Below are 23,384 nucleotides of genomic sequence, written 5' to 3' on the forward strand. Positions count from 1 at the left end.
AACGTTGTCCCCAGTTCGCCCACCTGCTAACATTCTCTGCTACCCTGGTAAAGTACAAAGTTTATTAAATGTTAAAGTTAATTAAAAAGTAAAATAAAAACAACTTATATTAATTATTATCCCATTAATTTATAAACCCATCACCGACTATAACATAGTCATCATCATGCTCATCATCGAAAAAGTTTTTTTTTTTATTATGATTAAATAGTGTGATCCCAACATAGGATAGACCAACCTCTTTTTCTGTGGGTGTCGTAAGAGGTGACTAAGGCAACTTAATGGTCGAAGGATGGGCAGCAGCGTCCCTCTTAAAACGTCACCAAAGCTAACTGCGATTACCAGTCCGTCTGTTAAGCGTGGCAACTAATGTCGGACCCCCCCCCCCCCCCATCTATGTTCAGCAGTGGACAGTTACCGGCTGGTATGACGATGATTACACTATACAAACAGATTACTGGATAGTTTTTCATTTTTCTTTTTTTTTTGTAATTTTCGTCTCTTATTTCGTTGTTAAAAAAAAGGCGCCTGAATGATTGATTTATTTGATTAATTAAAAATAATGCTTAGGATTCGATTTTATAGAAAAAAAAAACAACGTTAGTAACACAATAGAACTAAAAATAAAAAAAAAAAACTTTATTAATTTAATATATTGATCAATACCAGAAATTAACTAAAGACAACGGCTGTATAGGCTTAATCCTTTTGCCTTCCTTATTGATAGGGAAAATAGAAAAAAAAATACAAAACGAAAAAAAATCAGTAAACTTAATTTTTGTTTTTCTTTTTTAAAATACTACCTAAGAACAAGGAATTACATAGAAGGAATAATAAAATAAAAACTGTAAATCATATGGTTGCCTCCTTTCTTTTTATACAAACATAATTAGTAAAAAGAGGACAAAAGATACACCATCAGTTGTTATTTTTCTCAATTCATAGCAGGCTAGTGTATAGAAAATGTGTAATATGTCAATTATTTGGCAATGACAAATTTTACATTACTATATTATATATTGGACACAGTTTATGTAGAAAGTATGCAAGCAGATTGTATCTGAATTTGGTAGGGTTATACGGCTGTATTACATTTTCTATACATTAGCCTGCTATGAATTGACAATTTTATCACTCCTATGTAATCCGTTGTTCTTAGAATTCTACTGCTAGGTTTTAAATGTTTTTCTCTGTGGAGAAGAACTCGCAGGAAACTTCTAAATTATCTAATTTCTTCTATGGCTTCGAAATTTTATTAATTTCCGTAAAAAAATAAAAAAATCTAAATGAAAAATATATGTGTATGAAATTTAAATCTAATTGACGTATGGACAAAGTTGTAAATCAAAATCATCATCGTCATGATGATTTTAAATTAAAACTAAGTCATATTGATTACCAATCAATGTACCAGGATATCATAAAGATGTAAGAATATATACATTGGCATCAAGCGGCGAAATTGTAAAGCCAAACTTCACTCGGGCTCAAATCCTCCGTAAAGCAAGGGGCGACTGTCGATTTTGTACACCCCTATTAATAAAATATTGCATCTCGCTCGCACACCCGTTCATAACTTATGTCTGTCTCAGCTGGCATGCAAATGAAAAATCGATGGTACACTTGTCTTTAAAATGTAGACAGTTTTTCAACCTATTTATATATTGAAGTTTTTATACAAAAAAAAAAAAACCATATTTTATTTATTAATATTATACAATATAATAATTTACGAACGTGACAGAACCATGTTTTTTTTTCCCCCAAAAAGTTATTTTGTTTTTACCATAAATGAAAAACAATTTTTTTCAAATCGATTCACAACTGACGGAGTTATGGAGTATAAATTTAAAAAAAAAATACAACCGAATGGAAAGGACCTCTTTGCTTTTTGAAATCGCATCGAAAAACTAAAGCATTGATATACAAAACAGCTCTAAAACTTTAGATGTACAATCAGAGACGAAACTGAAAATTTGGAGTGAGTAATATATGTGATTGATGAATGTGGTAGAAGCGAAAGAGGTTTGTTTGAATCGAAGCATTTGGCGTTCCATTGTTTCTGCCTACCCTAATGGGAGACAGGCGTGACAGATATGTATGTATGGATGTAATATATGTATATCAATATCGATATATTTTGGTTACACTATCTATTATACTGATACAATGAGGAATACTTTAAAAGTATGTTACCCAAAAAATAATATTGGACTTTTAAATATTCGAAAATAGATATCCGACCGATATGGGCGATGACCTTTTTCCCGCCATCAATGTCCAGAGAAATCCAATACATAGATATCGAATCGGTATCTATTTTTTTTGATTGGTGAAAATGGTATGGTAACCCCCGCCTGCGTTAACAGGATACGCTGGCGGAGCACCAGTGAAGGGTGATAGATGAGAATGAAAACAGGCCAGTTAGCCCATCATGATGAATTCATCAGGATTTAACCATGATAGTTTCCAGGGGGAACCGCGAGGAGGTCGACCTGGTTGGGTATATTGCTAGCAATGGGATTCTCAGTCTCCATTACTAACAATCGCTTTCCCCCCGGTATCTGTATTCCCAATGTCTACTGAAAATATTACATTTTGATCCCATTTTTAATCATCTACTTTTTTGTTAAAAGTGCTAAAATGTAGTCTTATAAAAAAAAATGTTCAAATTTCTATGGAGAGGGGAGACTTTGTATAAAAGTCGATTGCTTGGGTACCTCTGTCCCATTCGTGTTTCTACCGTGAAGCAGTTGTGTTTGCATGGCTGTGTTTCGATTTGAAGGGTGGCATATGGCAGTGAATATACAGGGTACAGAGGAATAACACTCAGGAATGGCAACGCATGGGGGGTATCATGGGCGAAACAGTATACTCTGTTATGTCCATGGTACTGCTCATGTCTATAGGCGACGGTTACCACTTTCCATCAGGTGGGCCGTCAGCTTGTTTGCCATTCTAAGTTGTATAAAAAAAAGTCCACAAGAGTCGACCAGGATGGTTTCCAGGTCGAATTGCTAATAATGGAGCTGCTAAATCCCCATTACTAACAATCCCTTTCCCCCCAACTGACGGTGTTAGAAGGTGACAAATATAAAAAAAAAAAGAGTATAACCGAATTGAAACTTTTTTTTAATTCTATTAAAAAGAGCGCAAATAGGGTTACAATTCCATATTCATCCGTTAAAATATGCCCATTATTATTTCGAAATTATTTATTTATATCTATCTATCTATACTTATAATAAATCTGTGGAGAGGTCAATTCTGTACATGAAATATATTTCCAAAATAACTATCAGGCGGTGATTAGTGATCGATACTGATGCCAAAAATGCAATCAGTAAAATTTTTGTCTGTCTGTCTGTATGTTCGTTATAGAAACAAAAACTACTCGACGGATTTTAACGAAACTCGGTACAATTATTCTTCATACTCGTGGGCAGGTTATAGTATATTTTTCATCGCGCTACGATCAATAGGAGCAGAGCAGTGAAGGGAAATGTGTGTGTTACATCAAAACCGTTGAACCGTGAGGAGGGACATAGGCTACTTATTTTACGAGAAACGACGGAAACGCGGACGAAGTCGCTGGCAACAGCTAGTCAGTAATATAATTTAATTGAAGCTTTAAAAATCGATATCCGGGGGCCAGCAGTTTATGATAACGATATGGTTTCATAATTATATATATAAAAAAAATTCGTGTTAATTTATTATTCACAGAATGATAATTAATATAATATAAATACTAACACTAATTTGATAAGGAGGTGAGAAAAAAAAGTTAAAAAAAAAAACGGTTAAAACCGCGTCGGAATCGTAATTAGGGTTCTGTATAATTCTCTTTTTTTTTCATACAACTTAGAATGGCAAACAAGCTGACGGCCCACCTGATGGAAAGTGGTAACCGTCGCCTATAGACATGAGCAGTACCGTGGACATAACAGAGTATACTGTTTCGCCCATGATACCCCCCATGCGTTGCCATTCCTGAGGACTCAGGTGTTATTCCTCTGTACCCTGTAAATTCACGCCATATCCCACCCTTCAAACCGAAACACAGCCATGCAAACACAACTGCTTCGCGGTAGAAACACGAATGGGAAAGAGGTACCCAAGCAAACGACTTTTGTACAAAGTCTCCCTCTGGCAATTATATTTGTTACCTACTTCATAACTCCGTCAATTGTAAACGGATTTGGACAATTCTTTTTTTTTATCCGAAAGGATATCCTTGCAGTTTTGTGTCGTTGAAATTTTATCAAAATCGGTTCAGTAATTTAGTTGTTAAATAAATAAATCGACTTTTGTACGAAGCCTCCGTCCGGTAAGTTACCAGCATAACATAAAGTACCGTACGTACGTACGTTGTGTATGTACTGAACTAAACCATGTTCCAAGGTGGATTTTTATAAAAATAATTACGTATACAAATACCAGTTTCGAGAAGTCATCATTACATACAGAGATATACATGTAACTGAATGTGGACACACGTGCGTTGTGCGCGTGTGTGCCGTGCGTGTATGCGCTTAGATACGCCGGCTGACGCGTGTTGAGGTTTTTAGAATTTTTTTTTGTTTTTTTTTTATTTGTTATTTTATATAACACATGAAATGGCAAACAAGCTGATGGCTCACCTGGTGGGAAGTGATAACCGTCGCGTAGTTGCAACACCCATGGTGTCCTTCACGCGTTGCTACTACGCAAAAAATATTTGTCTTTTTATACAACTTGGATTGACCAATAGAAAATATGGTACCGCAATGTATCTATGACATTTGGAAAGCAGTTTAACAATTTTGCGTAGATTTTTTTTTAATTGATGATAATGGAATGGTTACCCCGCCTGCGCTAACGGTATACGCTGGCGGGGCACCAGTGATAGATGATAGGTGAGGATGAAGTAGTCGTGATAAATACACTTGGAATTCAGCACGATGGTTTCCAGGGGAGACCACGGGGAGGTCGACCTGTTAGGGTATATTATTAGCAATGGAACTGATAATCCGCATTATTAACAATCCCTTCTCCCCCATTTTGCTTAGATTACATCAGAAATTGCTTAGCAATAAGTACGACTATTTTACTACATACAACTCCTTGAAGTTATATTGGTGCAATAAAGTGTTAAATAAATACATTATAATATTTGTTTAATTTAAATAACTTTATTAACCAAAAGAAAATATGGTACAAAAGGCGGACTTGATGCTAGTAGCATTCTCTACCAGTCAACCTCTGGGGTGAACAGTGAATCACGAACGCGGTACTACATTATTGGGATAGGTGAAGAGAATAACTGCTAATAATGTATGTCTATACTTGTGTTGCTTTTTGCTCGTTATTTCGTATGCGTCTTTTTCGGAACTAGGAAAACAAATGATGTAAATGGCGTATAAAGATGGAACATACACCAGTTTTTAAGTTAGACCTTCTGGAAAGCGATTGTAAAAAGCACGTGCAATTTGGTGCAGTAATTTATGTGTGCTGTCCAAATAAACGGACAATAAGTAAGGTGAAATTTCTAATAATTATTCTTTGGCACCTTGTTTGGTCTTGTTAAAACCGCTTATTTTTTTAATATTACTCATGTACAGACATCGTCTAGTTACTTATTATTTTATTTAAATAACTTTTTTGAATAACAGTTTTAGTAACATTATTTTTCAGTCATATCATCTTATTTGCCATTCAAAGCAACATACAATTGGTTCGAATGGCAAACAGACTGACGGCCAACAGACTGACGGTCCATCTGATGGAAAGTGATAACCGTCGCCTATAGACATGAACGGCACCAGGGACATCGCAAAATATATTGCTAGATTGTAATGTCTATAACACGCTTTGCCATGTTGTTACATAACTATAATTATAGACATAAACAGTTATTTTTTAAAACAGCAGTTTAACAAAACACGAGTAAGTGTTATACTTTTTACGTAACTTATTAATATTAAATAGTTATTATATGAATTTTAAAGTAACCTTTACAAAGTAAAAACAGCAAAACAAAATTTTAAAATACCTATGCTTTTATCCGCGTTTTTGTCTGTGTGCCCGGGACATGTTCTGTCCGGGATTAAAGATAGCCTATGTATTTCTCCATCTCACATAGTACGTGTATACAAAATTTCAGTGTGATTTGTTAAGCCGTTAAGGCGCTAAGTGGTAACAAACAAACAAACTCACTTTCACATTTATAATATTAGTAAGGATCCTTATTGCAATACGGCTGCCTATTGAATTCATACAAATTGTTTATTATGCTCGATGCTGTTAATCTTATCCGAATGTATGATTAGCCCAAAAAAATTCTTTGCTAGTCTTACATTTCGTCTCCTTCTCTCCCTATCCTCTCCATCTCTCCTTTTCCTTTCCCCATATCTCCTCTCCTCCCTCACTTCTCGCTCCCTTACTCCTCTCCCCTCACTCTCTCTCTCTCTCTCTCTCGTTTTCTGTTTATAATATGTAAAATGCCGAACCGACATAGAAAAAAAAGATAAATTCAGTAGTATTTATTTTTAAGTGGCACTTAAAAATGTTTTATTGTCATTTCTAATGTTTATTTTGTCAAAATGAGTTTGTTTGTTACCTCTTGGCGCCTTAACGATCCTAATGTCGTCGTAAAATTTGGTATACACGCAGTATTTAGTATTACAAAAGCCACTTTCTATCCCGGTGTCAAAATATCCCTAAGAATATATAGCAAAAAAATAAGACAAAAAATACAATAAAATTCTCTTACAACTTTAGAAAGAAGTAATTCTGAATTCGGTTACATTTTTTGTTTGTTTACCTCACAAGCCTGTTATTTGTAAACTGATTTGGATTTTTTACCTGAAAGGAAATAATTGCAGAATGGTTCTATAGAAATTTTACCAAAATCGGTTCAGTAATTTATGTTTTAAATGAAAATAACTGGTTTTTTCACAATTCAAGTCTGTTTCTTTTGTTGAACAATTATGGAGTCTATTTAAATGAGAGAAAGCATTACGCAAATATAATACAAATTCAATGATTTTTTTTTTTCATTATTATTAATTGTTACCGTATTTATTAATTAGGATTAATAATATATTGTTAATTTGATGAATTAATTGACGCAATAAACTCGACATTTCAATGTATACAAAGTGTATCCCGTTGCTTTGCCTACGTGAATTAGGATAAAAATGTATTATTGTATTGTAAAAGTATATCTATAATTATTAAAACAAAAATCATATAAATAACAACTTGAAATAATAAAAAGATTTTACGTCTTGCAATATACATATACATTAAAAAAAAAAAAAGAATTAAAAAAAACAAATTTTTTTCTATAACAAAGATCATAACTATGCAGTCCGACTATACTACATCTAGACGCCGCACACACACCAACGTATTTTATTGTCTTCACGTATACGCCACGGTGTTGGGTCGTGTGCGTGAGTTCAACACGCTGGCTGCTATGGGCTAAGGCAATAGCTGACTTTTCTCAATTTTTGCTTGTTTTATTTTATATTAGTCACTAGCGTTTCGCCCCGGCTTCGCGCGGGCCTCCATCGCGTCTCTCTAGATTGATAAATAAATTATAGTATTTTATATTAGCTTTAATAGGGCTTTTTTTTATACCCAAAATTACATAATTGTAATTTTCATAGATAACTTTTTAAAAAAAAAATATTATAGTCTATGACTCGCTGATAATGTAGCTTTATATAAACGAAAGAATTATTAAAATCGTTTAGAGTAGTTTTTTGAGTTTATCCATTAGAAATAAACGTGTAATAAATTAAATCTTTACCAAGGAGACATGATAGGTGAGAATAAAAAGGCAGGTCAGCTAGCCCGTCGTGGTAAATTCACTTAGAATAGAACACGATGGTTTTCAGGGATAACCGCGTAGAGGTCGACCTGACTGGGAGTGTTGCTAGAAATGGGGCTATTAGTCCCCATTATTAACAATCCCTTCTCCATTCACTCACTTGGATATTGCTAGTTTTGTGGTTTAACAGCCTCATTGCTAGCAATATACCTTTTCAGGGGGAAGGGAGCGTTAGTAACAAGAGGTTAGCCCCCATTGCTAGCAATATACCCTGTCAGGTCGACCTCCACCCGGTTCCCCTTGGAAACCATCGTGACTAATTTATCGTTGAATTCGTCATGATGGGCTCACAGACCTGCTTTTTCACTCTCACCTATCATCCCTCACTGGTGCCCCGCCAGCGTATACCGATAGCGCAGGCGGGGTTACCATACCATTATCGTCTATTAAAAATATGACTTTAAAAGTCGGTTTTTTTAACACAATCTTTGTTTTGTTGTTAATTAATTTATTTTCTTTAGTTATATAGTTCTATGAAAATAAAATTCATATTTTTTTTTTACAAAAATCCTGCTTGGCTTTTAATTAATAATATGTACCACTGTATAGGTCTACCGTGATGTGAAATTCCGAAATTTCGGACTCAATTTCGTGTTTTTGTTTATACCGAAATCGGACCAATAAATGGAGTTTAACATTTCGTTCGTCATACATCCTATCGTAAAAGTCTAAAGGAACAATATTTTAACATTTCTAATATTTTCAAACGGCATGTGTTATGTAATTTTAACATCAAATTTGTGTTTCGTTTGGCTTCGAAATTTCGGAAAACATTTCATGGTACGCCCTCAGATATGTGTATCTATCTATTGGGTTCCTCTGGACATTGATGACGGGGAAAACATGGTCTAGGTACCTTAAAAGGCCCAACGGTTCTTAAAATGAAAAGCCAAAAGATAATTTTTTTAATGGCTGATAATAGAGTGGCTACCCCGCCTGCGTTAACAGTGTACGCTGGCGGGGCACCAGTGAGGGATGATTAATGAGGATAAATAGCGAACAGTTAGCCCATCGTGATGAATTCATCTGGAATTGACTTGAACTGACAGGGTGTATTGCTAGCAATAGGGAAGCTGGACCCTATTACTAACAATCCTTTTCCCTCTCCCCCAAGATTTTTTTTTTTTGATGGGTGAAAATGGTATGGTAACCCCGCCTGCGCTAACGGGATACGCTGGCGGAGCACCAGTGAAGGGTGATAGATGAGAATGAAAACAGGCCAGTTAGCCCATCATGATGAATTCATCAGGAATTAACCATGATAGTTTCCAGGGGGAACCGCGTGGAGGTCGACCTGGTTGGGTATATTGCTAGCAATGGGATTCTCAATCTCCATTACTAACAATCCCTCCCCCCCTCCCCCAGGATTATTAGACAGATTCACTTTTTCGAAATTATTTAATTAGGCCATCTGCCCTACCAAAAAGTTATTTTGCCCTACCTTAAACTTGGATCTAGCTACAGCCCTGTGTTTAAGGGATTACCAGAGCTACTGTGACATAGAATGCACGTAATGCACTCCAACGTGTCGGGAAACCCTCGCCCTATACTCATATCATTGTTACTAATTATTTGTATGTTTGTTTTGTGACGACCTTGGTAGTGAGCGTTCTTTAACTTATCGCAATGTATCTGATGCCCATCCCTCGCCCTTCTTTAGTCGCCTCTTACGACACCCACGGGAAAGGAAGGGGTGGCCTATTCTATGCCGGGACCACATGAAGAAATATAAATATATTTATTGTACAAACAACTATATATATATATATATATTATACAACTTAGAATGGCAAACAAGCTGACGGCCCACCTGATGGAAAGTGCTAACCGTCGCCTATAGACATGAGCAGTACCGTGGACGTAACAGAGTACTGTTTCGCCCATGATACCCACCATGCGTTGCCATTCCTGAGGACTCAGGTGTTATTCCTCTGTAAATTCACGTCATATCCCACCCTTCAAACCGAAACACAGCCATGCAAACAACTGCTTCACGGTAGAAACACGAATGGGACAGAGGTACCCAAGCAATCGACTTTTGTGCAAAGTCTCCCTCTGGTAAATATAAATAAATAATATAAAATATAAATGATATATATAAATAAAATATAAAAGATGTTTACCAACTACTTATATAACTAATGAGTTCATAAGGTAAACATTGACTTTTTTCTTTTTGGTTGTGTACTTAAACAGTGTTCTGCTATAACGTTTTTTTTTTAATGGATGACAATGGAATGGTAACCCCTCCTGCGCTAACGGTATACGCTGGCGGGGCACCTGTGATAGGTGAGAATGAAAAGGCAGATCATTTAGCCCATCGTCATGAATACACCTGGATTCCAGCACGAGGGTTTCTAAGGGGGACGACGTGGAGGTCGACCTTATAGAGTAAAGAGTAAAAGAAAAATATGAAGTATGTAGGTGCAAAGTTTTTAGTGATAGAATTATAAGCAACATATTCTATGATTAACGTTATATTTGGGGGGAAAGGGATTGTTAGTAATACTGACTACCAGTTCCATTGCTAGCAATATACTCTATCAGGTCGACCTCCACGTGGTCCCCCCTGGAAACCATCGTGCTGAATTCCAGGTGTATGCATCACGACGGGCTAACTGACCTGCCTTTTCATCCTCACCTATCATCTCTCACTGGTGCCTCCCCAGTGTATACCGTTAGCGCAGGCGGTGTTACCGTTCCATTACCATTTATTAAAAAGAAAATAACTGAAATGATGAATAATGAAACATAAACAAAATATAATCAAATTGTGAACCTCCTTTTTAAAGTCGGTTAAAAAAATATTCTTTTACATAGAGTGTTATCACTATTTTTCGACTTGCAGAGCCTTCACGTAACACTCTATTTAAATTTCGTATACCTAAATCAAATATCTTCATAAACAATAAACGCTTATAAAAGAAATAAATTTCACAAAAAAAAATATATTCGCGGGAAAATATTTTTCACTTACCACGTTGTCTGTGTACACCGCGGTTGTAATAATAATAAATTGAGCCTGTGTGAGTGACGCATCCACGTGTTTGTGCGGTGACTCGTTCACTAGATTATTAGACGGGCGAGCAACTGGAGCGCTAGGCTAAATCGATCTCTTGAGATTAAATACTTGCTTACGTTCTATGTTATTTTTATTGTGTTAGTGTCGAGGTCAAGGTAATTTTTTTTTATACCACTGAGGTGGCAAACAAGCATACAGCCCACCTGATGGTAAGCGGTTACCGTAGCCTATGAACGCCTGCAATACCAGAATTATTACGCGCGTGTTGCCGACCCTGAAGATACCTCTTTACCCTCCTTTTGAAGAACCCCATGCTGTAATCTCTTGGGAAAACCTCGGCAGGGATAAAATGCAATTAGGTCCTTATCTCTTATTTTTTATTATGGCAATTTTAGAAATTATTGTTGTCACTGAAAGTTTTTAAAAATCGACTTTAAAAATAAAAGTTTTCTTCCATTTTTCTCAAGAGGATGAGGTTCTCAATTCAGATCTATATTTTTTTTTATATTTTTTACCTTAGAACTACGTTATAAACCGACTTGAACTTTTTTTTTTTGTACAGAAGTATATATGTACTGACAGATTAGTTCCATAAAAAATTTCATTAAAATTGTATAAGTACTTTGATTTTTAAATTGAAATAGTTGGTTCGTGGTTGTGATTATGCTTAATTCAGATTTGCCTACCTAATTGAAGTCGGCTAGATTTTTGTGGAGCAATGTCTACCTTTTTATTATATATATCTAAGGCTTAAGGCTAATAACCAAGCATCAACTCATCAAATATCTATTGCTTATGGATATGAGTATGGAGGTTTTTTTATATACACTTTGTTGCTTATGGTATCCTCTATTCTTTGCCACTCCCGAGGATTACATTTTTATGCTTCAAGTCAAGACTTGGGGACTAATCTAGGTATCGTTTTTATATATTTTAACTAATTTTCATTTATATTCATAAAGTTGCCTGAATGAGATCGCTTTTAGCGATAATGCCACCCTTTGTTTAATAAGTAGCTTGCACATTCAGCCAGTTCGGCATGCAAAATTTTTATACGTAACTTATACATAATATTATATTTGTCTATTTTGTATTTTTAATAAGTTTACTATTGTAATCTTATGGACTAAACAATAAAAAATATCTATATTATGATAATTTTTTAAACTAATAATGCCTGTGCGTCACATTTTATTATTGCCATAAAAACTAGTCTTACGTCTGTCAAACGGTTAGCAAAGTTTAAGATCATTGTTTCTTTTCATAAGTCGGATTTGATTTTGTTTCCTATATTTCCGTTCTTCTTTTTATACTAAAATAAAAATGTTGATCTGATGATGGTAGTTTTTGTAACTCAAGTATGCATTGATAGCTATTATTCCACTTTGTAGTGATATGAGTAAAATAAATAACGGAATTATACAAAATTAGTAATCGTTCAAGTAGAATACACAATGCGAACGCTCCCTGAACTGCTGATAGCCCCTTATCTCATCTACTACTACGTCAACAGACTTGCTTTATCTCTTTCTAACCAGCTCGCCATCCATCAATCCGTCTCATTCGTACACCGGTACCTTTCACTCATTCACGCGAGGTGCACCTCCATTGGTCCTGTCTCGCTCGCACGCCGGTCGCGTCGTCTCCGTCCCGCTAATGAATTAAATCAACAACCTCCTCGCTTGCTCCCTCTCGATAAGGAGATGATCAGCGTTCCATATTTGAATTTATTTTCGAAATAGGTATTCGATTTTTAGACTTTTTTTTTTTATTAGTAATGTGATCACTAGATTTTTATATACATATTTACTTCTTCAATGTGATAAAACTATTTCAAATTTTGTTTCTTAAAAATGATGTTTTTTTTTTTATTTGTTGTTTTAATTTTGATGTCAAGTTCGTTGGAAAACGCAGCAGTTGTGAAAAGTCGAACGGATTTGCTTATTTTTCAACCGAATTTAAAATTAAGGAGATTCGGTTGTTTTTTCTTTGTTTGTTATGTCATAACTCCCATGTAAAACGATTTGGGGAATTCTTTTTTTATATGAATGTACTTGCAGATAAGTACCATAGCATACCATTTTATCAAAAGCGGTTAAGAAATTGTTTTTAAATCACAATAACTGGGACATGGGACATTATTATCCATTTAAAATACCTTATATACTAGCAGTTTTTTTTTTATGTGTGAAAATAGTATGGTAACCCCGCTTGCGTTAACGGGATACGCTGACGCTCTATCACCCTTCACCAGTGAAGGGTGATAGATGAGAATGAAAACAGGCCAGTTAGCCCATCATGATGAATTCATCGGGAATTAACCATGATAGTTTCCAGGGAGAACCGCGAGGAGGTCGACCTGGTTGGGTATATTGCTAGCAATGGGATTCTCAGTCTCCATTACTAACAATCCCTTTCTTCCCACCGTAAAGCAGTTGTGTTTGCATGGCTGTGTGTTCGGTTTGAAGGGTGGGATATGGCGTGAATTTACAGGGTACAGAGGAATAACACCCGAGTCCTCAGGAATGGCAACACATGGGGGGTATCATGGGCGAAACAGTATACTCTGTTATGTCCACGGTACTGCTCATGTCTTTAGGCGACGGTTACCACTTTCCATCAGGTGGGCCGTCAGCTTGTTTGCCATTCTATGTTGTATAAAAAAATAAAAATGAAATACTCTGTAATTTACATTATGCATACAAAATGTATGTACATAGACATATCTTTATGTGAGTTATGCCTTGAGATACAGCGTCGCTCTTCGTTTGACATTGAAAATCGACGTCATCACTCCTTCGATCGCCTACTGGGCCAGCCCGAGCACTGCGTGATCATTGTTAACCATTTTTAACCGACTTCAAAAGTAATTAGCCTCTCAATTCGATTGTATTTTTTCTTTAAGTTTGTTACCTCCTAACTCCGTCATTTGTTATTTACCAGAGGAAGTCTTTGTAAAAAAGTCGTTTGCTTGATCACCTCTGTCCCATTCGTCTTTCTACCGTAAAGCAGTTGTGTTTGCATGGCTGTGTTTCGGTTTGAAGGGTGGGATATGGCGTGAATTTACAGGGTACAGAGGAATAACACCTGAGTCTTCAGGAGGAAAGGGATTGTTAGTAATGGGGTCAAATAGCCCCATTACTAGCAATATACCCAGTCACATCTACCTCTATGTGGTTCCCCCTGGAAACTGTCGTAGCTAATTCTGGTTGAATTCGTCAGGATAGGCTAACTGACCTGCTTTCATCCTCATCAGTCATTTATCACTGGTGCCCCGCCAGTGTATACAGATGGCGCGGACGGGGTTACGATATCATTATCACCCATTAAAAATAAACACCTGAATCCTCAGGAATGGCAACTCATCGGGTGTATTATGGGCGAAACAGAATACCCTGTTATGTTCATTGCCTAACATAGCCATGTGAAGCTTGACCCCATAAAGTATATTACTAAAGGCCTTCTAGACCCCATTACTAACAATCCCTCCCCCCTCCCCCTTATAATTTAATAGGACGTACGCAGTGAGGTCGTCGCCGGCCCGTACTAGAGGCCTCTAAAATCTGAGATCTCGCCATGCCATTGAAGCGTCAAACGTTTCGAACAGTACGTTGGCTTTCACCGACTTTCTAATCAACAATAGTGCAAAATGCAAGCCCGTTAACGGTTTGTAGATTAACCTAATCACAAAATGGGGGAAGAGTTATTGTTAGTAATGGGGTCTAACAGCCATAGCTTATTTTTTTATGCAACTTAGAATGGCAAACAAGCTGACGGCCCACCTGATGGAAAGTGGTAACCGTCGCCTATAGACATGAGCAGGTCCGTGGACATAACAGAGTATACTGTTTCGCCCATGATACCCCCCATGCGTTGGCATTCCTGAGGACTCCGGTGTTATTTCTCTGTACCCTGTAAATTCACTGCCATATCCCACCGTTTAAACCGAAACCCAGCCATGCAAACAACAGCTTCACGGTAGAAACACGAATGGGATAGAGGTGGCCAAACAAACGACATTTGTACAAAGTCTCCCTCTGGTGCCAAACCTAACAATATACCATGTCAGGTCGGCCTCCACGCAGTTCCCCTGGAAAATATCGTGATTGATTTATTGTTGAAACTGACCTGCTTCAACATCGTCCGTCATTCCTCACTGGAGTCTCGCCAGCGTATACAGGCGGGGTTACCATTCCACTATCATTCATTAAAAAACCCATCCATATCTTTTTAGATCTTCCTCTACTCTGATAATAATCTTTGTTCACAAAAACATGTAAGTTACAATCATAATTTTAACTGTTGACCTCGATCCGGTTTGATAATCATCCAAATCCATTTGGACCTGGTTGTTTATGTTAAAATATAACCATATTTTATGGATATTCCAGGTTTCAATTCTTTCCTTAAAACAATTCTGCCATATCCAAATCAAGAAGGAGAATCTTTCAAACTTCCTCTGGTATACTCATTCTTAATCTTTTCCCTTATCATCACACTATACATTGTCAACATAATGATAAATGCAACACTATTATACCAATTGCTATTTGGTCCCAGCATAGAATGGGCCATCCCTTCTTTTCTAATGGGTGTCGTAAGAGGCGACTAAGGCCGGGCGAAAGTTAGCAGCAGCGTCCCTCTTAAAATATTTTTAAAGCCTAACTGCGGTTACGAATTCGCCTGCCAAACGTGGGGACTACTCGCAAAACCTGCATTTAGTTTTGGACTGGTGGTCTAAGTATGGGATCCATCTCAGCATATGCCACATCTCGGGGCACAGCAAAGCCGCAACGCTGGTTTTCAGTGGACCTCAATATTTACAATAATACGTATTAAATTTTTTTGAAGGTCGCATAATTAGAGCTTCGAACTTTTGGCATCATATCTTTTACCACTATTTCCTGTTAGATTACAGGCTGGGTTGTGAAAATACTAGGATCTATTTAGTCGCTGCAAACAGTTGGAATATTTTGCAGCAAAATATGGGTTACAGTTTCCGTTTCTGGTTGGGCCAGTTTAGGATATGAACTTTTCCGAATTGAATTTGAAGCTAGATGGTCTGAGTTGTGTTTACAGATATTAATTGCCTTGTTTTTTACAACACAAGATATCTTGACGTACTAGGTCATTGGTATAAATTTCTGGCATTTATTTTATTGTCCGAACCAAAAAATAGCTGGAATTTACCTTTTCAGCATTATGCTGAGTTATAATCCACATTGACTCTAACAATTAGCTGTATTAATTTTAGTTTATTATAGTTGGTTTAAAAGATTGTCTGTATGCTCGTAAATTTTCTATTCTATTCTAATTGGTGGCTTCTAAAAATATTGCAGAGCACCTATTGTTTCCTATGTTGATTTTACAAAAACACCAAAATTGTAAGTTCCAGTTTTCGTTGGTGGCATTTTTCTTGGTTGCCATTCTTGCGTGCCAATTAGTCGATTTCAATAATTTCGAATTGTAAATTGTTTTAATTTGTTCTATTGTGTCCAATAGGTAACTTATTATCTATACAAAGTTGTCATAAAGTCATGATTACCGTTGTCGTCGGTTCATCAAGCAAGCTGATCTGTGATATGCGTCATTGGTGACGTCACGATTACAATACGGAAAGGTTTTGTCTCCACGTATCATTTGATTGATTCTCTTATCGTTAATACCGGAAAATAACGATACAAACAGTTTTAATTAGATCCTTGTAAGCTATATTCAAGTTTAGTCAGATTCAGTACGTTTTAAACTCGAGTAGCTCAATCAGGCCTACGATAAATTACTTATCTGCGTATTATACAGAGATCTAGGGGTCTACTATGAAATTCTGAATTTTCTGTCTCAATTTCGTGTTTTCGTTCATACCGAAATCGGCCTAATAAATGGAAATATTTCCTTCGTCATAAATCCTACCATAATGGTCAAGGGAACCATGTTTTAATATTTTTATACGGTATTTATTATGCAATTTTAACAGCAAATTTGTGTTTCGTTCGGGCGCGAAGTTCCGGAAAACATTTCATGGTAGACCCTCTGTTACGTTTCTGCATTGGGAGGTGGCGGCACAACGATAAATCATCTCTCGTTATCACCGCGACCTTAACTGCGCACAGCGGCCACTTGTCGTCAAACTCGATTTTCGTCCATTGTGGCCGAGCCGATGTGATTGACCTAACGCAACAACCGGTTTTTACTATTAATCACTCTGACATAATCTAATCTTGTAACATATCCGAACTTGCCGCCGCCGCGGCGCGCTGCCGACCGCCGTCGATCCGGGCCGAGCGCGCCCGACCCCGTGACAGCTCGTCACTAGTCCGTCACAGCGCGGCACACTTCTCTTATGTACTGAATTACATAGGTGCAGTGTACGCGCCGCCGCGCCGGTAACTCCAGCGTCTCACTATTTACACGGGTGCAGTTTCGAAAGCCGACGCTCGCCCGTCCGAGTCCCGCGCCGAGTGTGCCGCGACAAATTTTTACAATCTATCGATTCGGCCACGTCGCCGATACGCGCGATTTACGCGCAATTGTTGGTTCCGCGTCGCGCTGCAGCCTGTTTCAGGTGTTCGCTCGCTTCCCTCGGCCTTCCACGGGGATCGTGGCGGCGGCCGCCGCACGTGTCCCGCTGTTTACGCGCGGCGCTCGGTGCTGGCGTTAGTGCGGAGTCAATGACTCGCCGGCGCGGCGTGACACACATTCCGAGTCGACTGACGGAACGCTAACACGTCCGACGTTTGTCGCTAAATTTACCCTTTTTTTTTGCGATACGCGACCGTAGTGTATTCTCTAATTTATTGTTTTACAACTGCTCTTATCAGTTAATTGCGTGTTTTGACGTTTCGCTGGCTGTGGTGTGTGTAGGCGTCTGCCGCTTGCATTGTTTGCAACGTTATCAAGGTATATCTGGGCGTGATAGTGACGTGACGGCCCCGCGACGATCTCGCCACTCGTGAGATATCCGGTTATTGACGATTGTGCGCGAATTCGTATTGTTTTTTTTTTGCTATATCTTTGTTTCGAGTATCTGTCGTTTGCATAACTCGTATCGGCGATCGTGTACAGATAATTTATGTTGGGAACTCATCCTTATCTCGCTCGTAAAGCATAGCGCAATAAAAAATATTGTAATATCTGTTGAGCAAACATAGTCGGTGTTGACGTTATCTGCTTTAGTTGAAGTAATTGTTATTTTATGCAACGACTTTCACTTTTTAAGTCTACGCATGCATTTATGGGTAACACTTGTAAAATATCACTTTGATAATACATTACGAGAGTATCACTCTTAATTGAAAATTCCAACTTGTACAGGCACCTGCCGGTACAAATATTTCGATTCGATTGTCTCGAATGCGCACCGTTGCAATCGTTGCTGGGCGTGTAATGAGACATGCAAATCCTTAGTCGATTTCGAAACTTTCTCACGCACGCCACTATTGCCGCACGCCGCGTTCCAAATTCAAAATAAACATTTTTAAATCGTTCTCTTTGCCTAAACGAGACAAAAATGAGTTTGATAGTTGACGCGTGCAAGAAATTTCACGGACACGGCCTCTTCAGTTATTTATAGACGTACTGTTTGATTTGTGTAACGCGCAGCGTCGTAGCTTACCTACATATCTACGTTCGTAGCTCGCGGAATGTACATTATGTACATCTTGCACTATGTAGACCGTATGTACAGCGGATATAACAATATCAGCGGGCCGCCTCTGTGTGCGTGCCAGCGTAATGAGCGCTCTATGTGCTAAGAAACAGTAAAAAGTATGGCGCGAACGCGCGGTGCGGCAACGTCGCGTGCGTTCTGAAGCCTTGCCGCGGTGAAAACAATAGTCTTTTTATTATTTTTGAATAATTTATATATGCATAGTATACTATGTTAATCGAGGATTATTTTTTTAATTCGTATATTTATAGCACGATTCGCGTGTCATAAATATATTATGAAGTGGATGTTTATTGTCTCTTTTATGGGATATGTTGTCGGTATTATTATTCGACTTTCTAAACTTCTCTGTAAGTACGTATACGTAATTTATACTCAAAACACCTAAATACACCTGCGTTGCGTTATAACTCTCAAACAAATGCCTATCAACATTGAATGACCAGAGTCATAAACACGTAGTAGCTACCACGGTAGGTAGAATATTTTAAACGCCGAATCGGTATTTACACATACAAATGTCATACAAATCGATATACGAATGATAAAAAAACAAACAAAGCCAACGAAAATAGCTGGCTGAATAAAAAAAAAATAGTAACCGATGTTGACCTTTTGGAACGCGCCTCGTTACTAGCGCGGCCAGCTGACGCGACGTTGCCGCTCCTCCGTCCATGGATCGGTATCTAAAACGCTTATCGCCTCTAATGCGATCGCATTAGGACGACATTCGTGTAGCATTGTAAAGTATATAAGGGACATGGGACGTTTCATTTCGCAGTCGTCGCACTTCCCGCGCGAAAAATTCGAAATGCTTTTTATCAGTCGCGTTCTTGACGCCGTCGTTCGTAGATTTTCGTGGCCGATTATGATTTATGAATTCGCCGTTTCCAAGCGAGTTTTCACTCGATTATACACAGTTCGTAATTTGAAAATAGTCTATTTGTTCCAGAGATAGAGGCCTTATCTAAATGTTTAGTACCTAACTAGTAATAGTCTAACTAACCAAAGTGCCCAAAGTCAGTGTTTAAAAAAAAAGTTATAGATTTATTTATTTATTTATATTAGTGTTTATTATATTTATGTGGTGTGCTCAGTGATATTTACAAATTAATTATTATTTATACAAAAAACATTAATCGGACTAAGTCGAATTTTAAAAAAAAAATAAACAAAAACTGAAGTGAAAGTACCAGGGACATAGAAATTAAAGGAGCGGTAATTGGAATTTCGAACTTGGCAAAGTGCATTAGTAAGTGAGAACGGCAGATAGATGGCGCGGTGACAAAGTGGCCTACATGCCGGTGGCGCTGGGCTCGCTCGGCGGCGAGGGCGAGTACCGCGAGTACGGCCACCATCTCTCGCCGCACCACCCTCCGCATCCCCAGCACTTGCAATACCATGAGTATGCGCCGCCGCCGCCGCCGCTGCCACCTCCGATCTACCACCCGATACCGGACCCTTACTATAGGTAAACTTCTCAAGACTCATCATATCCTGGTCAATGGATATCAAATCCGATTATAACAATATAAATTTAGTAAAACCACACGGTACTTAATTTGCAAGTAGGAACTGAAATGACGTAATTTTTTTTTTTTTCATATTGCATTATCTATATGAATTTTACTACCAAATGTACATACTTATTTTACATGTACAATGGATTGTGCTCAGAGGAATTGTTCAATATGATGCCCACAGCCACTTTCTACCATCGTACGGCTCGCCGTCGACAGGCAGTTCATCCTCATGTCCTACAGCCTCAATGGTCGCGTACTGCGCGGTTTCAGAGATGTTTCCTCCCACGAACACTCAGGTTGTGGAATGAGCTCCCTGCCGAGGTTTTCCCGAGAGACTACAGCATGGGGTTCTTCAAAAGGGGGGTAAAGAGGTTTCTTCAGGGTCGGCAACGCACGTGTAATACCTTCGGTTATTGCAGGTGTTCATAGGCCTGACGGTGACCATTTACCATCAGGTGGGCCCGTTGTTTGCCTTCTCAGTGGTATAAAAAATAAAACAAGTTTTTTTGGGATGGGGAAAAGGGATTGTTAGTAATGGGGATTAGCAACCCTATTGCTAACAATATACCCTACCAGGTCGACTTCGCGGTTCCCCCTGGAAACCACAGTGATTGATTCATCAGTGAATTCGTCACGATAACTGGCCTGCTTTATCCTCACCAATCATGTTCCCCTGGTACCTTGCCAGGCAGGGTTAACTCTCCACTGCTGAACAATTAGCCTTCCTCATAAGGGGTCCAGCGTATCCCGTTAGCGCAGGCGGAGTTACCATACCATTTTCCCCATAAGGGGAGTTTTGCCAGTAGTTGCCACGCTTGGCAGGCGGGTTAGCAACCACAATTAGGCTTTAACATATGTTTTAAGAGGGACGCTGCTGCCCATCCCTCTACCATATGCTCCCTTAGTCGCCTCTTACGACACCCACGGGAATGGAAGGGGCGGTCCACTCTATGCCGGGACCAGCACGGCGATCACCTATGAATCATTGTGACTGTATGACCATAAATACTTCTTTCTTGTATCCTCTTGTCTTCCCAGACTTAAGTGACCTCTTAAATTATGACGTCACACCTAGCTTTCTTTTTTACATTGCTAAATAATTGTTGATCTTCTCTTTCTCCTCCTTTGTTCCTGGATGCTTATATAAAATTAGGTATTAGGTCCATATTTAACATATAATTTTTTGATTAATATATATAATATATTTAATTTTTATATATTTTTAATTTGCAAAAGATGCTTTTTTAATAATACAGCACTATCATACCTACTTGTACAACAAATAGTCCATTACCTTAAGGTTGTCTTGAAAAGATTGCTCTCAGCAATAAGACCGCCTCACTGTACTTATACAATTGTATCGTTGTGTTTGTAAATTGTCAGAGGGAGGGAGGGGGAAACTTTGTACAAAAGTCGATTGCTTGGGTACCTCTGTCTCATTCGTGTTCCTACCGTGAAGCAGTTGTGTTTGCATGGCTGTGTTTCAGTTTGAAGGGTGGGATATGGCGTGAATTTACAGGGTACAGAGGAATAACACCCGAGTCCTCAGGAATGGCAACGCATGGGGGGTATCATGGGCGAAACAGTATACTCTGTTATGTCCACGGTACTGCTCATGTCTATAGGCGACGGTTACCACTTTCCATCAGGTGGGCCGTCAGCTTGTTTGACATTCTAAGTTGTATAAAGAAATATATACCATTTCTGTTTCCCGTAGATCATTGAACTAGCCGCAGTATATTAGCTATACGTATTTTAATGACAAGAAGACCTAACAATCAGTACGGCTTCGCAATTTGCTCGTGACTGACTTTGCTTGTAAGTGACTACCGCCGCCCATGATCACCCACAACACCAGCGGCATTGCAGGTGTGCTGCCGGCCTTTTAAAAGGGAATATGCTCTTTTCTTGAAGGTTATGTTGTCGTATCGGTTCGGAAATACTGCTGCTGGAAGTTGATTCCAGAGAATGGTTGTGCGTGGGAGAAAGTATCAGTAATCATCTGGAGTTCAGCTCGTAAGCCATCGTGCTGAATTCCAGATCCATTCATCACGATGGGCTAACTGGCCTGCTTTTTGAGGGGGGGAAGAGATTGTTAGTAATGCGGATGTATTGGGTTTTTTTTGATGGGTGAAAATGATATGGTAACCCCGCCTGCGCTAACGGGATACGCTGGCGGAGCCCCAGTGAAGGGTGAAACTATCATGGTTAATTCCTGTTGAATTCATCATGATGGGCTAACTGGCCTGTTTTTATTCTCATCTATCACCCTTCACTGGTGCTCCGCCAGCGTATCCCGTTAGCGCAGGCGGGGTTGCCATACCATTTTCACACATCAAAAAAAAGTACCTGAGTCTTCAGGAATGGCAACGCATGGGGGGTATCATGTGTGAAACAGTATGCTCTGTTACGTCAATGGTACTGCTCATGTCTACAGACGACGGTTACCACTTTCCATCAGGTGGACCGTCAGCTTGTTTGCCATTCTAAGTTGTATAAAAAGAAAGTTTCGTGTCCTTATAAGTTGAGACACTTGCGACATCTATACCTGTGTATATCTTTGCATGATCCGAGTGTCTGGGACAGGATTTGCCAATGACTTTTCGAACATCAAAATTGTTTACAAGCATTTCATAAATTGTCATTTGTCACTAATTGTATTATTTTTATCTATTTCCAGGAGGCACGCGCCATACTTCGGCCAGCCAGACTATAGAGTTTACGAACTGAACAAACGGTTACAACAGAGGACAGAGGTTCGTACTTTTTTTTTTTTTACAATACTGGGGGCAAACGAGCATGCGGCTCACCTGATGGTAAGTGACTACCGCCGCCCATGGTCACCCACAACACCTACGGCATTGCAAGTGTGCTGCCGGCCTTTTAAAAAGGAATATGCTCTTTTCTTGAAGGTTATGTTGTCGTATCGGTTCGTAAATACTGCTGCTGGAAGTTGATTCCAAAGGGTGGTTGTGCGTGGGAGAAAGTGCCTTGAAAAACGCACGGTGGAGGACCGCCACTCGTCCAGATGGTTGGGATGAAATTTTAGTTTATGGCCGGTTGTACGGTGGTGAAAATCAGCAGCAGGTATCAATCCGAACAATTCTTCAGAGCACTCCCCATGATAAATTCGGTAGAAGATGCACAGAGATGCAACATCTCTACGCTCTCTCTGCTATATTTTTTTTTTTTTACTTTGCCTCTGATTCTAGTGTCAAAGGAAAACTGTATAAAGGTCGACTGCATGGGTCCTGTGTGGTTGATGGTAGAAATATGAGTAAGGTAGAAGCTCAG

The 23,384-nt window shown here is 38.6% G+C and overlaps 1 protein-coding gene across 10 annotated transcripts in view; it reads left to right on the top strand.

Moving 5' to 3' along the window:
* The window catches only part of LOC113514744 (LIM domain-binding protein 2), a 62,277-nt gene that overhangs the window by 22,358 nt on the left and 16,535 nt on the right, over positions 1–23,384 (top strand). For 5 of the 10 annotated variants that reach the window (XM_052898744.1, XM_052898738.1, XM_052898751.1 and 2 more), the window contains one exon: positions 22,771–22,846. In XM_052898744.1, coding sequence (XP_052754704.1) covers positions 22,771–22,846 — 76 coding nt within the window. Of the gene's footprint in view, positions 1–17,268; positions 17,285–17,330; positions 17,464–17,528; positions 17,799–19,261; positions 20,039–22,770; positions 22,847–23,384 lie in introns of those variants that run through there. The other 5 variants (XM_052898789.1, XM_052898784.1, XM_052898772.1 and 2 more) reach the window with 5 other exon arrangements.

This window comes from Galleria mellonella, unplaced genomic scaffold, assembly GCF_026898425.1.
Source record: "Galleria mellonella isolate WM207_F2 unplaced genomic scaffold, CSIRO_AGI_GalMel_v1 utg121, whole genome shotgun sequence".
Classification (NCBI taxonomy): Eukaryota; Metazoa; Arthropoda; class Insecta; order Lepidoptera; family Pyralidae; genus Galleria; species Galleria mellonella.